The sequence below is a fragment of the Hypanus sabinus genome, chromosome 9 (genome assembly GCF_030144855.1).
Source record: "Hypanus sabinus isolate sHypSab1 chromosome 9, sHypSab1.hap1, whole genome shotgun sequence".
NCBI classification, from domain to species: Eukaryota; Metazoa; Chordata; class Chondrichthyes; order Myliobatiformes; family Dasyatidae; genus Hypanus; species Hypanus sabinus.
The window spans coordinates 124965703-124986410 of record NC_082714.1 but is presented as its reverse complement, the minus strand read 5'-3'; the positions used below and the strand labels follow the sequence as shown (position 1 = coordinate 124986410).

Here is a 20708-nt window from a genome sequence, read left to right as displayed (position 1 = left end):
ACAATTATATCAAATAGATTGTAGACTCCAGGAGAGGGAAACCAGAGGTCCATGAGCCAGCAATCATTGGAGAATCAGAGGTGGCGAGGGTCAGTAACTTTAAATTCCTGACTGTCACTATCTCAGAGGACCATCTTGGTCCCATCTTATAAATACTATTGCAAAGAAAACATAAAAAAGCACCCCTACTTCTTCAGGAGTCTGAGGAGTTTCAGCACGTCGTTGAAAACTTTGGCAAACTTCTATACATGTGCAGTGAAAAGCGTGTTGACTGGCTGCATTACCACCTGGTATGAAAACACCAATGCTACAAAAGGTAGATGATTCGCAACAGTACACTACAGTTAAAATCCTCCCAAACACTGAGCATATCTACATGAAACATTGTCATAGAAAAACAGCGTCTATCATCAGAAGTCCTCACCAAAAGGTAATATTCCTTTTTTTTGCTGCTGTCATCAATGAGAAGGTACAAGTGCTTCAGGACTCGCACTGCCAGATTCAAGAACACTTACTACCCCTCAACCATCTGACTCTTGAACAAAAAAGGACAGCTAGCCTCATTTAAGGACTGTGTTATACTGTTATTTCATGCTCTTTAATTTTATCTGGATCTGCAAGTTTGTTTACAGTTGACAGCTGATGTTTACAGATTAGTTACTGTTCTATAGATATGCTAAGTATGTCCACAGAAAAAGAATCTCAAGGTTGTTTATGGTGACATGGATGTAATCTGATAATAAATTTTACTTTGAATTATAGCACGTTTAATGTACTACTCAATTGGATTAAGAAGACACCATGAGCAAGTGCTCACTGAGACCTAATTTGGGGTTCAGCAGGACTGCCTTATCACAGCTTTCATATAAACATGGGGCAAATATTTGAATTGCAAAGGTGAGACTAAAATATATCTGTCCTTGATATTAAGGTAGTATTTAACTGAATATGACATCAAATTGAATCTATGGACATCAATGTGATAAAACATCGATTATATAAATAGAAAGTAATAGTCACATTGCCAAAGTGCCAATGACCATCTTCAGCAAGACTGTTCGCCTCCCCTTAACATTCGATGACATTACCATCACTTCTCCCTCCATCATTGCTATCCTAAAGTCTTTATTGATTGTGTTTATGAAAGCAGGTTTGACACTGGATATTCTATGATTATCCTTCTGACAGTAAACAGTGATTTTATGAAATATTCTTTACTTGCCTGAATGCGTGCAAATCCTAAAATGCTCATGCAGCTTGAAAGCATCCAAAACAAAGTAATTTGACTGGTTGTTCCAGATAATTGAATTAAATTCCACATGAAAATTCACATTCAAAATGATCAACTTTGATGGAATCACCAAAACCTGTTTATCATCTCAAATAGACGTAATGGTATAAAAATAACATACTCAGGAGGTTTACAATGGCAGGTGCTTAAAAAGGAGGATGATCAGGGACACCAGCCACCCCAGCCACAACTGTTGCAGCTGCTTCCATCTGGCAAACAGTACCACAGCATTAAGGCCAGGACCAATAGGCTCCGGGACAGCTTCTCTCACCAGGCCATCAGAGCTGTCAATACAGGTTGATCTGATTGCGTATCTGACTGTACATACATGTATTGAATCTTGGGTGTTTGGGCAATATCATCCCACATTTCCCTTCTTTATTGCTTGTACATAACAACAGAGATGCAACATAAAGATTTTTACTCCCTCATGTTGTGAGATGAATGTAAGAAATAAAATTCTAATCCTACTCATTCATATTGCTTTATTTCAGCTGCCTGAGTCTAGCCACAATAAAAGCCAACAGAAAAAATTGTTTCCATTCTTGTGTCAAAAAATGGATAATTCAAACTCAAGCAGTACACAAAATGCTGGTGGAACTCAGCAGGCCAGGCTGCATTGATGAAAAAGAGTGAACAGTTGATGTTTCAGTCTGAGACCCTTTATCAGAACATTCTGGCCTGATGAAGGGTCTCATCCTGAAACGTCAACTGTTAAAACTCTTTTCCATAGATGCTGCAAGGCCTGCTAAGTTCCTCCAGCATTTTATGTGTGTTGCTTGGATTTCCAGCATCTAGAGATTTTCTTGTTTCAAATAACATTCGCAATTTTCAATGCAATGCTAAACTCCACCAAGTTTTCCAACATACCACTTCTGCGAAAGCAAACTAACAAAACTATGTTGAATAAAAGACCGCTTCTCAAAACTGTTGCTAACTAAAACAAATATTCAAAATTTACATCTGATACCTTGTGCTTTGCTTGTAAAAATCAGTCATCTTATTTTCTAGGCAATCATATTGAGCAATTTGGAATTTTGGTAGTGCTGTAGACTAGCTGATTGAGTCCTAGTTCTGGGAAATAGCTGTTCAATTAAACCCCTGCATCCATCTACATTAAATTAGATCTTTCATAAATGCATTTAGCTGGTCCATTTCCAACACCTTCCTTCCCTTTCTCAATCTGTCTCCATGTCTGGACAGTTTATCTCCTTGCATCTTTCATAAACCCACTGATTCTCACAACTACCTGGACTGTACCTCTTCCCCTGTCACTTGTAAAAATACCAGGTCCTTCTCTCAATTTCATCACCTCTCCAGCATCTTCTCTCATAATGGGGCTTTTCATTTCAGAACTAAAAAGACGTCCTCCTTCTTGAATGAAAGGGGCTTTCATTCTTCCACCATCAATGCTGTCCTCACCTGCATCACTTCCATTTCATGCCTGTCTGCCCTCACCCCATCCATCCACCACCCTACCAGGGATAGGGTTCCTCGTCCTCTCCTATCACCCCAGATTTTGGTAGAACATCAGTTCAAAATGGCTTAGGAGAACAACTGCTGAACATGAATCTTTCAATCCTGTAATGATACTGGGGAAACTATGTAACCAAATGTTCATGGTAGCTCATCTAGTTCACCTTCTATGACATTACATTGACACAATTAGTCACAGTATGATTTAATTTCATAACATCTTTGTTCACTTATTTTGAATAGTGCAATGAACAATTCAGTCTAATAAATTACTGATATGCTACACAAGCTCATTAGATGTGTCACTTTTTATTGAAAATCATCCATAAATTAATACAAAAATGTATAAACAAATGATCAAACGTGTGAAAGACAGAAGGCTTTGAGGTGAGAAGTAATACTTTGATGTTTTTCAGTGCACAGGTTGAGAACTTTGCTGATTTGTCCAGCTCTAGTTAGAAACATGCAAAAACTAGATGATACAACAAATAAAATAAACAATATTTTATAAACAATTCATGCCAACATTGGAGAAAAGATTGTATTAAGTGTTTTGCACAACCGCCTGCAGTGTTCTGTCAAAATTTGAGATTCCTGGCTTTCTTCTATTAACTTTTCTGCCCGGGACTATTTATGGAAAATATTTGCATACTACGGTGCTGGTGCACCAATAGAAATGACCAGAATGGGAAACTAAGATTGCCACAACATCAACCATGTTTGTTGTGGAAAGGGAACCTTAGATGAAATTTGGAAATGTATATTCATTCTCCAAAACATGGTTCAAATTACTTGATAGTCACATTAAAAATTATATCTGCATTTTACCACAAGCAATAATAGATTAGGGTGTGTTCCGTCTTGCGGCAGATTCCCAATGGACAACCAGTTCTGTATTTTTTTAAGATGCTTTTTATACCAGATGGGGACATGCAAATGAATTTGTTCTCCTTTATAGAAATACACAAAACTTAAATAGTATAAAAAACACCAAACCATGAACTTGATATATTTAAGTGCTTCAAAGCCGTTTGGATGGTCTGGAGGATGGTGCTAGGGGATGGGGGGGGGGGGGGGGGGGGTAGAGTGACAATAGGGAATAAGGGGCAAAGGGGAGAAGAAAGAGTGATAGGAATAAGGATGCAAGAATGTGTAGAGGTATAGAAAGAGGGGCAAGTTCAAAATATAGTTACATGTAGCTATAATCAAAATGAAACACAACTAAGCTTATTTTCTGTTTCAAAGCAATATACTGGTTTCAGAAACAGCAATACATTATCATTTTGAACCACTACCAATAGCAATCAGTATTTTCTTTATTGCCACACGCTCTACCTGCATCATACTCTAACTTTAAATATATATATATATATATGTATATATATGTGCATATATATAATACTCTTGTGAAACACCAGCTTTAAATGCAAGTGAATAAGGCTAACAGCCTTTCAAGGACAGAAGTCTAATTGAATGAAATTCCGTCTTGAAAATTTTAACAAAAAAATTAGCTGAGTCCAAAAGAATTTTGTTATGTACTCAAACCAACCTTTAGGTTAAAACAAAACAATGGACTGGATAAATTCCATCCTTAGATGTCCTCTCATACTGACTGATCATGACCCGGAACTTGATTCCCATGGATTGTTCCTTACTGCAGAGGATGGGGTCTGCATGATGTCACTACCAATCATTGGTGGATGAGTTCATGAATAATTAAAAAATGCAAACCAAAGACGAATACAAAAATATACAGATACATACATGTCCATATTATATCTTTAAAAAAGACATTCTATGTTGCTCATCCTTTCTCTTGGTGTTCATAACAGACCCCTGCAGAAAAATCGAAATGCCACAGGCTCATCATTTTCTACCAACAAGGAGAAATACCTCATTTATCCTTGGCACAAACTCTTAAGAATCTTAAGTATAACTCCATATCCTACCATATCCTAATGTAGTGTACTACAATGTCTAATACTAGAAATATTACATAAAGCTATTAACTTAAATGGGCATTAGCACCAACTTGATAAAGCTGACCTTCACAAATGTGGCAGTTAAGGTAGTGGGTAGGAAAGGGTAGGTTGGTAGAAATGACAAAGGAAATACATGTTTTATTCAGGCAGATACACAAAAGATCAGCTGCCTTGGATCAAAGGACATAATTGGACCCTCAAAACAACGCATTTTGGAAGAGGAGAAGCTCAGTACTATAGAGTTGATGTTGCCACAGTATTTCACACTTCCAGTCTTGCATTTTACCAATTGATAACAAAATGCCTTGGTATCATTGGCACACACTGTTCTTTTGAAACAAAATATAGCTGACTCAAATTTTTAAAAAAGTTACACTAAATAAATTGAAGCAACCAGATTTGAACATTAGAGCCAAGAGTTGAAATAACAAACTTTCACAGAACAATCCATGGACTTCAGCAGCATGAATGTGTAGCAGTAAAGACAATTGAAACGTCACTAAATCAAATGTACATGAGCACATACTAACCAAACTCCCTCACATTTAAAACTACAGAGGTGATGTCCAGAGTATTCTGTGCCTGATTTACAATAGCATCTGACACGCATTGATCTCAACATGTAAACTTTGTGGTTTAGTCGAATATAAATAAAAAAATATCTGGCAATTCACAGCTTATTTACAAAAAATATCATTCACTAGAAGTAAATCAACAAATGCTAGTGAATAAAAAAATTGGTAAAGGTATGATTTTCAGCTAATTTTATCATGATTGGAAAACAACTGCTCACTGCAATGCAATTATCTCCATCTAGTTCTGCAGCCTTAAAATTCAGTTTTACTCATTACCATGAAACTTATTTGGATTCATCAGTTTATGTTTCTAACTTGGACGTTGGTGCTCTACTATCCAATTGAAAAAATGGGAATAAGAGGTTACACTGATGGAGTTCATGATATAGTGAATTACAAACCTGATGTTCCATATCCATCAACTCTTTCTACACTGGTATTGAACAGAAATCTCTGCATAACCAAGTTTGTTGATGTCTTCTTCAGATTATACAGTCCTGTTTTGCGTTACTGCAGATTTTTTTAGCCAGCAAAAATTTTATAACCATTATTTTTTTCTTGAAAAAGGACCCTAACCCTCACTAATCTGTTATGACTGTTATCACTTAATAATCGCTCACTGGAGCCAGCTCCGGTGTCAAGTTTACAGTTATGTTTTTATACAAGAATTCAACTGTGATGTTTGGAAAGTACTTCAAATTTTTCAGACCATCAAGCTGTTGCCTTTCTTTCGAACGTCTCAATAGGGCGTATCTGCAATGAAAGAAAAGGATTAAGATACATCAGACAAATGTTTTTACTGCCAATGCTTATATCTGTTTAAAAACTAGCGAACATTCTCATTTCATATATGTTCCAATTGCTGTTAATGGACATAATTCCAAATATGGTTCAAGTTTACAAATTTTAGTTAAAATGGATTAGAAATAGGTTGAATAAATGGGGCAAGAATCCAATTTTTACATTAGTATAGTTTTGTTTGAATAGGTGACAGCATGCATTCAAGTAATGCTATATTTACAATCAACATACAACTAAAGAAACTATATTTGGCTCTATCTTCACATTTCTGCAACTTTGCCTTTGATTTACTTATTGTTTCCAGTCATTTTAGTCTCATCCAACCACAAGACCTTCTTCCACATTTTCATTATCTTCTACGTGACACTTTGCAAAGTCTTTATAGCAAGGATATGTTTTTTTAAGCAAGGGATTCTTCAATGGCTCCAGTTAATAGTTCCAGGAGGTGCAGTGGCTAACGGACTGGTGCAGAACCAACAACCTGTCTCTGAATGTGAACAAAAGAGATGGTTGTTGACTTCAGGAGGGCACAGAGTGACCACTCTCCACTGAACACTCCACTGAACTCTCCTCCGTAGAGATCATTAAGAGCACCAAATTTCTTGGTGTTCACCTGGTGGAGAATCTCACCTGGTTCCTCAACACCAGCTCCATAGCAAAGAAAGCCTAGCAGCATCTCTACTTTCTGCGAGGGCTGAGAAAAGTCCATCTCCCAACCCCTATCCTCACGACATTCTACAGAGGTTGTACTGAGAGCATCCTGAGCAGCTGCACCACTACCTGGTTCAGAAATTGCACCATCTGAGATCGCAAGACCCTGCAGTGGATAGACAGTTCAGCTGAGAAGATCATCGGGGTCTCTCTTCCTGCCATTACAGACATTTGCACTACACGCTGCATCCGCAAAGCAAACAGCATTATGAAGGACCCTACGCACCCCTCATACAAACTCTTCTCCCTCCTGCCATCTGGCAAAAGGCACTGAAGCATTCGGGCTGTCACGACCAGACTATGTAACAGTTTCTTCTTCCAAGCCATCAGACTCCTCAATACCCAGAGCCTTGACTGACACCAACCTACTGCCCTCTACTGTGCCTATTTTCTTTATTGTAATGCCTGCACTGTTTTATGCAATTTATGCAGTCCTGTGTAGGTCTGTAGTCTAGTGTAGTTTTGTGTTGTTTTACGTAGTTCCAGTGTAGCTTTTGTATGTTTCATGTAGCACCATGATCCTGAAAAAACATTGTCTCGTTTTTACTGTGTACTGTATCAGCAGTTAAGGTCGAAATGACAATAAAAAGTGACATGACTTGACTTAAATATCAGAGAAATGTATACAATATACATCCTGAACTTCTTGTTTTTCACAGAGATCCATGAAAACAGAAGAGTACAGTTAAAACCATTAGAGCTACAAAGACCCCCTACATCTCCTCCCATGCACAAGCAGCATAAAAACCCTCCTCCTCTTACTTCAGCAAAAAAAACCTCAGCAGCTTGCACCAACCAAAGGCTACCGCAAAAAAAGGAACAAAAATTGTTCACCTGATAATTCAACTATACCCTTTTCACAGTGAGAGGGAAGGCATACCAAAACAACTCGCCAATCTGCATTGATAAAGTCTGCCACATCACTTTTTCTTGAGTTCTCCACTTCAAAAATCAATAATGAACAGATGGGGGGAGGGGTGTGAGAGAGAGGGTGGGGGGGGAGGGGGGGAGAAATACACCGGGTGGGGGAATAGCATGTGATACGCAGACAGACTGCTGGGGGGAGTGAGTCTGGGAGAGGAGACAGACAGACAGAGAGAAAGAGACAGAGGGGAACACACAAAGAGAATGAGAGAGAGAGAGGGAGAGAGACACACACAGAGACAGAGTCAGAGACACAGACACAGACAGAGAGAGCGCGCAACAAACAGAGAGAGATTGATTTCCCAAGTACAGAGCCCCCATGCTGTTACTCCTGTGATGTTTCAGTCGGCGGTACTGGCATAGAGTCAGTTTGAACACAAGGCCGTGAAGCCTCTGAACCCCAAACTCGTGCTCGTCTTCTAGCCCACATCCTTGGGATTTCAAAAACCGGCAGGTCGTGAGCCCCCAGGAATGGGCCCCACCATCACAAAAGAACCAGTTTGAGCATAACTCCAGGTCAGGATTCCTGACTGAACACCACCCACCCTTAAAAGTCCTTGCCAGTCTTCCATAAATACCCTTTTCATGTAAAACCTTACAGCCATGAATTTCACCTGCAGTTGCAGCCACTGACTTCTGCAGCTCACACTGAGTGACCGTTGCGTATCAGTAGCCTCTCTTATAAGTGCCATTCTTCTCTGGCAACTATGTTTACAGGGGCTGTCTGATCTAGGCAGTATGGCTAAGGTTTCATATTTTTCCATTTTTTCTAATATGGATTGCACTGAGCTTGAGGTATGCTGAGGGCCTTTGCGATGGTCCTGTACCCTTCCCCAGATTTGGGCTTCTCTATTAACATTTCCCTGACTTGTCTTGGAAGTTCTTTCGCCTCATTTTGGTTTGGGCTGTTGAAAATCTACCAAACTGTTTAATCTTACAGAGAAGAAGGGGTATTTACTTTTATGAATTAATTGTACACTTAGTGTTTCACATTTATGGATCACTGGCATCTCTTCTAGGGAAGATAAGACCTATACGAAAGTGAAGGGTTATGCCTGAACCCACAGGAAACCAATAACCTTGTGAGCGGGTTTGCTGGAGTTGTTGGGAGTTTCAGGAGGGTTTAAACTAATTTGGCAGGGGATGGGAACTGGAGTGATAAGTGCTGAGGGTGGGGTGTTCGTTTACAAACAAGGAGTGTGTAGCAAGACTGCTGGCAAGGAGAGGATAACAATAGGGCAAAATTGCAGGCAACAGGATGAGTTGCAATGTAAAAGGCAGATAAAATTGAAAAAGGTGAATACAGTATTGAAGGCGTTATATTTGAATGCACGCAGTGTATGCAATAAGGTAGTTGAATTTGTAAAACAGTTACACACTGGTATGCATGATGTTGTAGACATCACTAAATTATGGCTAAAAGAAGATTATATAGTTGGGTGCTTACTGTCCAAGGATGTGTATTGTATCAAAAGGACAGGCAGGAAGGCAAAAGAGTTGGCATGGCCCTGCCGATAAAGAATGAAATCAAATCATTAGAAAGAGGTAATAAAGGAACACATGGTGTTGAATCATTGTGGACCAAAGGAACTGAAAGAGTAAAAAGACTGATGGGAGTTACATACAGATCCCCAGGCAACAGTTATGATGTGGTCTACAAATTACAAAAGGAGATAGAAAATGCATGTCATAATAGTCATGTCAAATTTCAATATGTATGTAGATTAGGAAAACCAGGTTGTTGTTGAATTCCAAGAAGGTCAATTTTTAGAATGCCTATGAGATGGGTTTTTAGAGCAGCTTGTGGTTGAGCCCATTAGGGGATCAGATATTGAGGGTTGTGCAATGAACCAGAATCAATTAGAGACTTTAAGGTAACGGAACTCTTAGGGACTAACGATCATAATAGGATAGAATACACCCTGCAAACTGAGAAGCTGAAGTTAAAGTCAGCATTACAGTGGAGTAAAGGGAATTACAGAAGCATGAGGAGCTAGACAAAATTGATTGGAAACACTAGCAGGGATGACTGCAGTGCAGCACTGGCTGGAATTTCTGGGAGCAATTTGGAAGGTGCATTCCAAAGAAGTAGTATTCTTAACACAGGATGACAGAACCATAGCTGACAAGAGAAGTCAAAGCCAACATAAAAGCCATATGGCATATAATAGAGCAAAAATGAGTGAGAATTTAGTGGATTGGAAAGCTTTTAGGAACCATCAGAAGGCACTAAAAAAGTCATAAAGAAGGGAAGTAAGCATGCCAATATTATTAAAGATAGTATAAAATAATATAGTATAAGAGTGTATAGTAATATAATAATATAACAATAATAATAACAATAGTATAAAAGAGAGGCAAGAGTAGATATCGGACCGCTGGGTGGGGGGGAGGGGGGGGGGCAAGAGAATGAACTGAGTGAAGTATTTTGCAATGGACTTCACTGTGGAAGACATTAACAATATGCCAGGAGTTTGAGAGCGTCAGGGAGCAGAAGTGTGCGAAGTTGCTAGTACTAGCGAGAAGATTCTTGGGAAACTGAATGATTCGAAGGTAGATAAACCACCTGGACCAGATGGTATACAACCCAGGGTTCTAAAAGAGATGGCTGAAGAGATTGTAGAGGCATTAGCAATGATATTTCACAAATAGATTGATTCTGGCATGGTTCTGGAGGACTGGAAAAAATCACAAATTGTCACTTCAAGAAGGGAAAGAGGCAGAACAAAGAAAATAATAGGCCAATAAGTCAGACGTCAGTGGCTGGGCAGATGTTGGAGTCAATTGTTTAAGATGTAGTTTCAGGGTACTTGGAGGCACATGATAAGGCATTCAGCATGGTTTCCTTAACGGAAAATCTGTTGGAATTCTTTGAAGAAATAATCACCAAGATAGACAAAAAAGAATTGATGGTTGTCGTGTACTTGGGTTTTTCAAAAGGCCTTTGACAAGGTGCCATACAAGAAGCTGCTTAACAAGTTAAGAATTCATGGTATTACAGGAAAGATACTAGCACAGATTGAAGAGTTGGAATACAAGGAGCCTATTCTGGTTGGCTGCTAGTGACTAGTGGTGTTCCACAGGGGTTAGTGTTGGGACCACTTCTTTTTAGGTTATATGTCAATGATTTGGATGATGCAATTGATGGTTTTGTGGCCATGTTTGTCGATGATAAGAAGATAGGTGGAGGACAGGTAGCTTTGAGGGAGCAGAGAGGCTACAGAAGGACAGATAGAGTGGCAGATGGAATACAGTGTTGTGAAATGTATGGTCATTCACTGGTATGGTAGAAGAAATAGAAACATAGACTATTTTTTAAATAGAGAGAAAATTCAAATATCAGAGGTACAAATGGACTTGGCAGTTCACCTGCAATATTCTCTGAAAGTTAATTTGCAGGTTGAGTAAGGCAAATGTGATATTAGCATTAATTTCGAGAGGACTAGAATAGAAAAGCAAATATGCAATGTTGACTCACTTGGAGTATTGAGAGCAGTTTTGTGCCCCTTTACCTTAGAAAGGATGTGCTGACATTGGAGAGGGTTCAAAGGAGGTTCATGAAAATGATTCTGGGATTGAAAGGGTTGTCATATGAGTAAGTTTTAATGGCACTGGGCATCTACTCACTGGAATTGAGAAGAATGAGGAGTGACCTCATTGAAATGTATCAAATGTTGAAAGGCCTCAATAAAATGGATATGGTAGATGGATGTGGAGGACACAGCCTCAGAAAAGAGGGTTGACCATTTAGAACAGGGATGAGGAAGAATTTCTTTAGACAGAGAGTGGTTAATCTGTGGAATTTGTTGCCACAGACAGCTGTGGAAGTCAAGCCACTGGGTATACTTAAGGCAGAAGCTCTTAGATTCTTGATCTGTCAGCCTATGAAAGGACACAGAAAGAAGGCAACATACTGGGGCTGAGAGGGAAAATGGATCACCCATGATGAATTAGCGGAGTAGGTTTGAAGGGCCAAATGGCCTTATCCTACTCCTATATCTTATGGGTTTATGGTCTAAAACAGGCGATCCTCTAAATTTCTACATCAACAAATTGGATCAGTTGGTATAGTAATATATTGAACCCAAGGAACTTTATCGTAGTAATTACAAAGAGGATGAATACTTTGTCAGTCTCACAATTTTGGGTTTTAAATTAGTAAACTGTTCACAAGTGTTGGAATTTTCTTTTTATTTGATAAGATGTGCAATGTTTCGTAGATTAGCTCAAAAAATCCTGTTTCAATATATTTTAAATTTAGAAAATGAGACAGTAAAATATGAAAACTATTGTGGGGGCTGAATACTTCTTCAAGGCACAGTATATTAATACAATTTCTTCCTTACTTTACTGGTTAGCCAGTCATCACAACATCAGCTATCATTTTACTCAATTGTAAGGCAGTATACAAACTAATAAAGAACATAATATAATTCTCAGAACTATGAAGAAACACACTGTTGCAAAATTTGTACTCACCTTCCCAAGAATTGCACTTCGCCTCGATGATGATGAGGAACAGACTTGTATTTTCCCATATCACCCTCTGGTCTTGTTACTGTAAGGCCTGCAAACTGAACTCTAAAAAAGAATGGTAGGAAAGCCAAATATTACTCAAATTTTGTCTCATTATAAATTGTGCTCAATTAAACAGAAATTTAAAGATTATGGAAAAATTGCGACCAAAACCACTGAGAAGTTCAAATTTGCCATCAGCTAAATTTATTAGAATATCAGATGTTGCTCATCTTTCATAGTTGTGTGGTTCATTCTTCAATGTACATTATTACTTCCCTTAAGTTTCTAATTTGTTAAAGGGGCAAACTAATGAATCTGGATGTATAAATGGTACTAGCCAGACAAGTATCTCTTCTCAGACTTGATACTGTTATTAATATCTTGTGCTTCTTTTGAGAAGAGAATCTCCACCCCAGTTGAAAATTACTATAAAAATTATATGCTTGCAAGCCTGTCTCTCAGATAATTAAAAAGAAATGCAAATCCTGCCGAAGAACACGTTTGAAACTCCTAAGTAAAGACCCAAAGTTAAAGCAAAGGTTCTAATAAGAAGATCAATACTTCTTCTCATGCAATGCCAATTTACAAAGAGTTTTTTCCTCTGTACTTGATCACTCATGTCTATAAATTTTCAAAAAGAACTAGATAACTCTTTTTATGATATTTAAACTGATTTCAAATAATGACTTCACATGCCATTTACTTACTACAGATAATATTTACTGCTCCTCGGGAGACTGCTTATTATCTGTACCACCAACCCTGCTAGCTCAATTATACAAACTAGGTCTGACATGTTCAGTAGGGCAGGGATACTTGTTTTGCTACATGATTATACCAGCTGCACTAATGTCTGAAATGCCATAAAATATGCTCTAATCCTCCACTGCCTGTTAAAAATTTTAACTACTGTGCTTTTACCAGCAATGGAGATCAACAGGGTTGTTAGGCCCCCAAGCATTGCTGGAAAGCTAAATCATGTGTTTTGGTTCTATCAATCCAAATGATGCTGAATTATTAAACCAGGAGGAAGGAGTGGACTCATTTTCAAAGATGGTCGCACCGTGGAATGATTACAGAAGACAAGGCTAAGGCACATGTAATTGATTGCAGCAAGGAGTACTCAAGTGAATGGATCTTTTTCAGTTGATCTGTACATACCAATACAGATGCAATTCATGCAATTCAATTCAGCACATGTAATACCAAAAGGACAAAGAACACTTGGTACTTCAAGTGCCGAGGACCCTGACATCACTCAACTACAGTGCTGAAGTTTGCATTCCAGAATAAGTTGTATTTTATCAAATTGTTACAATACAGATAAATACCCAGAGTAAAAATTACACTGGCATGTCCAGTCCAGAACAAACTATATATCCAAACTGGTAAAATACCAAACAATCTGCTATTAACTGGCAAGAAACTGATGGTTGCTGCTGCAAGAATGAATCGGGCAGAAGTTACTCTCCAGTTTCTCAAATACAAATGAGAGAATGACTCTGAAAAGGCTATTTCCATTTATTAGACGGATATTTTTGTCTATCCCCAATTGTCCTTAAGAAGGTAATGGGCAACCATCACTTTGAACAGCTCCAATATTTTTGATGAAATACTTCTAGACTCTCAATTACAGAACTCCAGGATTCAAAGCTATTGCCGATAAAGAACCAGCAACACATTTCAAAATCAAGATGATATGCACTTGAGGACTAACTGCAGGTAGTGATGCATCCATACACTTGCTATCTTTGTCTTTTTTGGTGGCAGAGGTCATGGGTTCAGAAGATGCTGAAGGTATTGACTGCATGAATAACTGCTGAGTATTTTGAAGAAGGTATGCACACTGCAGCCGCTGTTTTTTTTTGGTCGCCAGGGTGTCAAGTCAAATGGACTACTTTGTCCTGGATGGCATCAAGCTTCTCCAGAGTTGTTGAAATATACTCCCTACCTCCCCATCCCCGCCCCACCCCCAAACAAGCAAGTAGTGATTTTTGATTTATGTCATAAAACAAGTCATATACCTCTTGATAAACAGCCTCTGACTTAACAGACCACAGTATTTGCACAGTTGATCCAGGTGTTATGGTCAATGGTGATCTCTGTATGTTGGCAGTGAGGGCTCAGTGATAATACCTTTGAATGTCAAAAGCAGATGATCAACTTTACTTTAATGGAGATGGTAACTGTCTGGCACTTTGGTGATGCCTCTGTTACTTAACACTTACCAGCCTGTGCCTGAATAATTTCTAGCTTGTTGTGCATACAAGTATCAGCTGCTGCAAGGTTACGAATTGAATTAAACCATGCATTCAACAAACAATATCACCATTTCAAGCAACTGAAGGTGAATGTGAATGAGAATGAAGGTGAATGGATGTTTGGAATGATCCTGAGGAAAACCGACAATGTGGTCCTTGTTAAGTGACACCTGACAACCAGAATCATCCTGCTCTGTTTAAGACATGATGCTAGTTACTAGAGTTTATTCTCCCTTTTATGCCCATTGTTTCATCAGAGAATACTGATAACACTGATGGAAGTTGGAAATTCCACCCTCTTTCCTACTACGTTAAACTTTGAATCAGGATTACTTTCAATATGGTATTTATTGAAATGGAGAGTTAATCTTATTAATAACATATAAACAAATTCTCATTTTCTCCAAGTAATTCAACCAACCTGTTCCAGAGATCATCATCTTCACCTCCCCAGCCCCAAAATGCATTTGGGAACCCATTGATTTTCTTAAATTGTTCCACTGTTAATCCACTCACTCCTCCAAAAAATTCATTGTAAGGAAGTCTGTAAAAAGAAATTAAAATGAATGGTATCCGGTCTAATGAAGGGGCAATCATAATCAAATTAACTGTAACAAAAAAAAAACAAGACCTTAAGACTTGTGGGAGAGGGTTAAAAATAAGAAAATTAATGAGTAATCACAAATTTGTTTGCGCTACTTTAGATACCTCAAAATAATCTCATAACAAATCATTTGCTTATAGGTTTGGCATGTGCAAATTACACATTATCAAAGAGCATGACACAAAATAAAGTTAGCAAATATGTAATGGACTTAATTTTCACAAAATTATACTTAAATAAAGGGAAATAAGATAATCTTATAGCTCCCTGGGACCTCTCACCAAGTCTATTTATGATTAATCACAGGACTTACAGGTACATGTATTTATCTAATTTGGCTGCAAAGTGTCTTGGCATCTCCCCACAGCCATAGTAGTTGCGGTCATTTTCGGGTATGTGATCCACATCATGGAAGATTATGCAATCCCAGTTCATATCTTTCAAAGCCTCCAAAAATCCAACATTGAAGAGCATTGCACGGTTAAATGGGTGATACCCTGCCTAGTAAAAGAAAAATCATAATTGAATTATTGTTAAGTACACACAATATCCTTAATGCAAAAACACAAAGATCTGCTGCAGGAGCTGGAACCGTTTGGCTCTTCAACCCTGGTCCATTATTTATCAGGGTCAATGCCAATCTTCCACTACAGATCGGATCCTTACAAGTCTTAATTCTCGTACTGCTCAGAAATCAACCTCTCTTTTTGAATTAACTGAATAACTTAGCATACACCTCCATCCAAGGTCAAGAATCAAGAACTCCTAAGTTTCACCAATATTTGAGAGTGAAGAAATCATTTCTCATTTTATATTACGTTGTGTATGTTGTGACTGTGACCACTGGTATTAGACACCACAGCCATGGGCCACATCTCCACTGCATTTACCCTTTCAAGTCTTGTAAGAAATTTAAGTTTGAAGAGGTGATGGCCATTCATTTTGCTAAATTGCAGAGAATATAGATCAATTCCACCCAATTCCTCTCATTCAGCAAAACTGCAACCCATCACCCCCCCCCCCACACACACACACACTTACTCAGAAACATGTCTTCTTAAACTGTGAGCAAATATGTTATCTTTTTAGTTGGAGACCAGAACCAAACTAGGCACTCCAGATATGCAAGGGCTTTTGTGAGATCTTAAATGAAGGCATCTTTACCAGTGCACTCAAATCTTCTCATAGTAAAGGCCAACATACCATTTGTCGTCCCTAATCATTTGCTGCACATTCAATGATTTATGTATAAGAACATCTTAGTCTCTTTGAACATCAATATTTCCTAATTTCTCATTATTTCATAAATACTCTGCTTGTCTGCATTGTGGATAAGCTCACATTACGGGTCCTCCCCAGACAAGAAGCACTCAATTAATACACAGTCGAAAAATACGAATATGTGCTTGCAAGATTGGCAACTTCTGTGGGCTATGCACAATAGAAACTGATGCTGTAGTTAGATGACGCTCACATATACTAAAAGTTTTAATTTCAAACTAACTGTATAAGTGTAATTTTCTGTGATCGGCACTAATGGGTGGCAAAGTATTTCTCTCTCTTACAAATCACAAGTGACAAGCTCAGCAGCACTTACTTGTATCTTCTAAGTACTATGGATAACTACAAATAGCCTGCTTCTCCTAAACACTATACAGTATACAGATTTGAACAAAAGCAGAAATACAAGAACCATGGGTACACCACTACCTTCAAGTTCTCTTTAACTGTATACAATCCCAAATTTAAAATATATTGTTAATGTTTTATCGTCACTGGAACTCACTTCTTAATGGGATCATGGGAATAAAAACTAAATATTTTGGCAACAATTAGGCTAAGCAACATCCAAACAGGGGAGAACAGATTTTAACCTTTCAGATCAATGGCCTTCTAGCAGAAGTTTCAGTCAGGTCATTGACTTGAAACATTGATTCTGTCTCTCTGTACATTGCTACTGCCTCTCCTGATTGGTCTTTCCAATATTTCCTTTTTTCCTACTTCTAGCCTCTGCTCTGTTTTTTTTTACTTTTAATTAAGAAATTTTCAGTATAATTATAAATGGCAATCCATCAAGTTATATTATAAGAAAATTCTGTAAAACTGTAATTCCAAATAAGTTTTTTTTTAAAAAACTAAAAAATGATACAACTTTTAATTCATGTATGAATACTTTTTTTTATTATTCTTTCAGGACTATGGCTATAAGTTTAAGATGGGTCTTGAAAATTTCTAGGCCATTTAAAGCTATGAGAAAGAAAACACTAACCTGCTCAATGACATAAAAGGCAAACTCCAAACGCTGATGCTGCAACAATGGAATCAGATGTCTTAGAAGGATAGGGAGATGCTCGTGACGATTGCGGAAAGGGATTAAAATTGCCACCTGAAATATCACAATTCAATTATAGCATCAACAAATGTTTTATTTTAAGATGGGTTAGGCTGTATTAATAGAATGGTTAATTCATTTAACTTCCAAATGCTCTGCAAACAAATTGCTGCCAATGCTATTTTCAGTATGCAAATAATTCTGCAAATGAAATTGCTATGATGAATATTGAATTTCTACTATCCATCAAAATAGTGTGAAATTATGAAATCACCAAGACTTAGCCGACAGCAATGAAGAACTGGTTTGTATATGCGTAAATCATGAATTTGGAGTCTTTTTGTACATTAGAATGACAAAATTTTCATTAAAGTGTGCTTAAAATGGTCACATGCTGGATATTTATTGAAAATGCTGTCATTTGAGAAGTGCAGAACTGATTGATTTGCAAATAAAAACATTCAGAGGTTAAACTTCAGAAATAAACTGAAACAATACAAAAGTTCAAGAGTTGGAAGCAAAATAGATCTATGACGTACATCAATCTATGGTGCAAGAAAAAGCAAATGGCACATGAAAGAAGAAATATTAGCTTATGGAACAGGAAAGAAAGGAATTTGATTTTAGTTAAATTCAACATCCATCGTCACTTGCTTGAATGGAAATAATGCTCATTCATGCAAGGATGAACTGAAATCCGTGGGTCTCCTCCTCAAACACAAAGCCAACAACTTTATTATTTTTGTTTTTTAAAAAAGGTAGTGTATTCAGCGCCCACAATAATTTTCACATTTTTCTGTCATTTCCTAAGTTTAAAATACGCTGAAGTAGGAATTTTTGAGCTAAGCTACAAAACATTGTGCATCATGTCAAGTCAAAAGAAAAATGCCAAAACACGTCAACAATTTTCTAAAAATTATAAACCAAAATTGTGAGGCTGAAAAATGTATTGACCCCCTTTACAATTACTATGTTAACTTTCCTCAAGTGTAATACCAACTAATCCAATTTGTTGACATAGAAAATTAGAAGATCACCTGTTTTCAATTAATTCATATGGGGGGAAAAAAAACCCTCTCTCTGTAAGACCCAACAGTCTGGTAGATATTCAGAAGTGCACACCGCAATAATGACAAAAAAGCATTCAAAGCAATTCAGGGAAATGATAATAAGCACAAATCTGGGGAAGGGTACACGACCATCTCAAAAGGCACTGAACATACCATGGTTAAAAAGAAAGAGGAAGAACTATGAAATCACAGCCATAGCCTAGGACAGCCACAGCTTTAAACTTAGTTGGTGAAAAAGAATGGCACTTGTCAGAGAGATTAGTGTGACACCAACAGCTATTCTGAGTGAGCAGAATAAGTTGATGCCTGTAACTGGAGATGAAGCTCATGGCTCCAAAATCTCTAAGGCTTTGTACTAAAAGAGTTTTTATGGAAGAGTGGCAAGGAAAATGCCCTGGCTTAAAAAAACACATATCCTTGCCTATAAGACACTGCAAAACATCACTTAGAAGCTACTGTAATGATGCGAAAGAAGGTCTTATGGTCAGATGAGACTAAAGTCGAACTTCTTGGCCTCAATATTAAGTGGTTGGTGTTGCGGCACAAAACTAATACCAGGTATCAGCCAGGTAACACCATCCCTACTGTATGGTAGAGGTATAGCATGCTATGGGGATGCCTTTCAGTATCAGGGACTGGAAATCTAGAGAGAACCTGGATAAAAATCTGCTAGCCTCTGCCAAAGCTTAAACTGGGAGGAAGTTAATCTTTTAGCATGACATCAACCCAAAATCACAATGCTAAAGCAACTGCAGAATGGCTTCAAATGAAGAAATTTATGTTCTTGAGTTCCCCAGTCAGATTCCTGACCTTAAACTGAATGAACAACCGAAGTGTTGGCACATGGCCAAGTGGTTAAGGCTTTGGGCTGGTGATCTGAAGGTCATTAGTTCAAGCTTCAGCCAAGGCAGCGTGTGTGTCCTTGAGCAAGGCACTTAACCACACACTGCTCCTGCATGATTATAGCCAACTGGCGATGGTTGGTGCAGTATGGACAAAAGAAGAACATCTCTGGCAAGACCTCAAGATTGCTATCCACTGCCACTCATAAGAACATAGGAAATATGAGCAGGAGTAAACCTTTTGGCCTATCGAGCCTGCTCCGCCATTCAATAAGATCATGGTTGATCTGGCCATGGACTCATCTCCACCTACCTGGGTTTTCCCCTTGAGGAAATATGGTCTGCCTCAGGAATTGCTGCTGCAGTTCTACACTGCAGGCATTGAGTCTGTCCTGTGCACCTCCATCACTGTGTGGTTTGGAGCCGCCACCAAGCAGGATAGAACCAGACTACAGCGCACAGTGAGGACTGCCGAGCGCATCATTGGAGCCTCCCTGCCCTCTATTGTGGACCTGTACTCTTCCAGGTTGAAGAAGAGGGCAGGGAACATCATAAAGGACTCCTTCCATCCTGCGCACGGGACGTCTGAACTGCTTCCATCTGGTAGGCGCTTCAGATCCCTCCAGACTAAGACCAATAGGCACTGGAGAAGTTTTTTCCCTACTGCGGTCACTTTGCTGAACAGTTAACTGCCGGTTAACTGTCGGCTAACTATTACTTGGATTGCACTACCTGGATGTATAATCTATATTTTCATTTATATTTATCATTATTATTGTTATGAGCAGAGAGACAACATCTGCCGGAAGTAAATTCCTTGTATGTGCACAGGTACTTGGCGATTAAAAGTCTGATTCTGATTCTGATCATCCTTAATTTCCCCTTTTATGCAAAAATCTATCCAACTTTTGTCTTAAATATACTTACTGAGGTAGCCTCCACTGCTTCATTGGGCAGCAAATTCCACAGATACACCACTCTCTGGGAAAATCAGTTCCTCCTCATCTCCATCCCAAATCTACTCCCCTAAATCTTGAGGCTATGTCCCCTAGTTCTAGTCTCACCTATCAGTAGCAACAACTTTCCTGCCTCAATCTTCTCTATCCCTTTCATAATTTTACCAGCTTCTATAAAATACACTCCCCAACTAACCTGGCACGGTTTATGCAATTAATTTTGCACAGAGTAACAGGCAAATCTTGCTCAAAAAAGACTACTGGCTGAGATAGCTACGGAGGTGGTTCAACTAAGTACTGAGCAAAGGGGTTTGAACTGCTGACATTTCATTTTTAAAATTTTTAGTTTTTCACGCTTTACAATT

The 20708-nt window shown here is 38.3% G+C and overlaps 1 protein-coding gene across 2 annotated transcripts in view; it reads right to left on the bottom strand.

Annotated features, from left to right (window-relative positions):
- Positions 1 to 3836: 3836 nt before the first annotated feature.
- Positions 3837 to 20708, bottom strand: part of LOC132399781 (beta-1,4-galactosyltransferase 5-like) — a 79130-nt gene continuing 62258 nt past the window's right edge. For both annotated transcript variants that reach the window (XM_059980516.1, XM_059980517.1), the window contains exons 5-9: positions 17413 to 17529; positions 15457 to 15644; positions 14961 to 15083; positions 12240 to 12341; positions 3837 to 6077 (exon numbers count right to left, since the gene is read on the bottom strand). In XM_059980516.1, the coding sequence (XP_059836499.1) occupies positions 5930 to 6077; positions 12240 to 12341; positions 14961 to 15083; positions 15457 to 15644; positions 17413 to 17529 (678 nt within the window). In that variant the 3' untranslated portion in view covers positions 3837 to 5929. The remainder of the gene's footprint in view (positions 6078 to 12239; positions 12342 to 14960; positions 15084 to 15456; positions 15645 to 17412; positions 17530 to 20708) is intronic.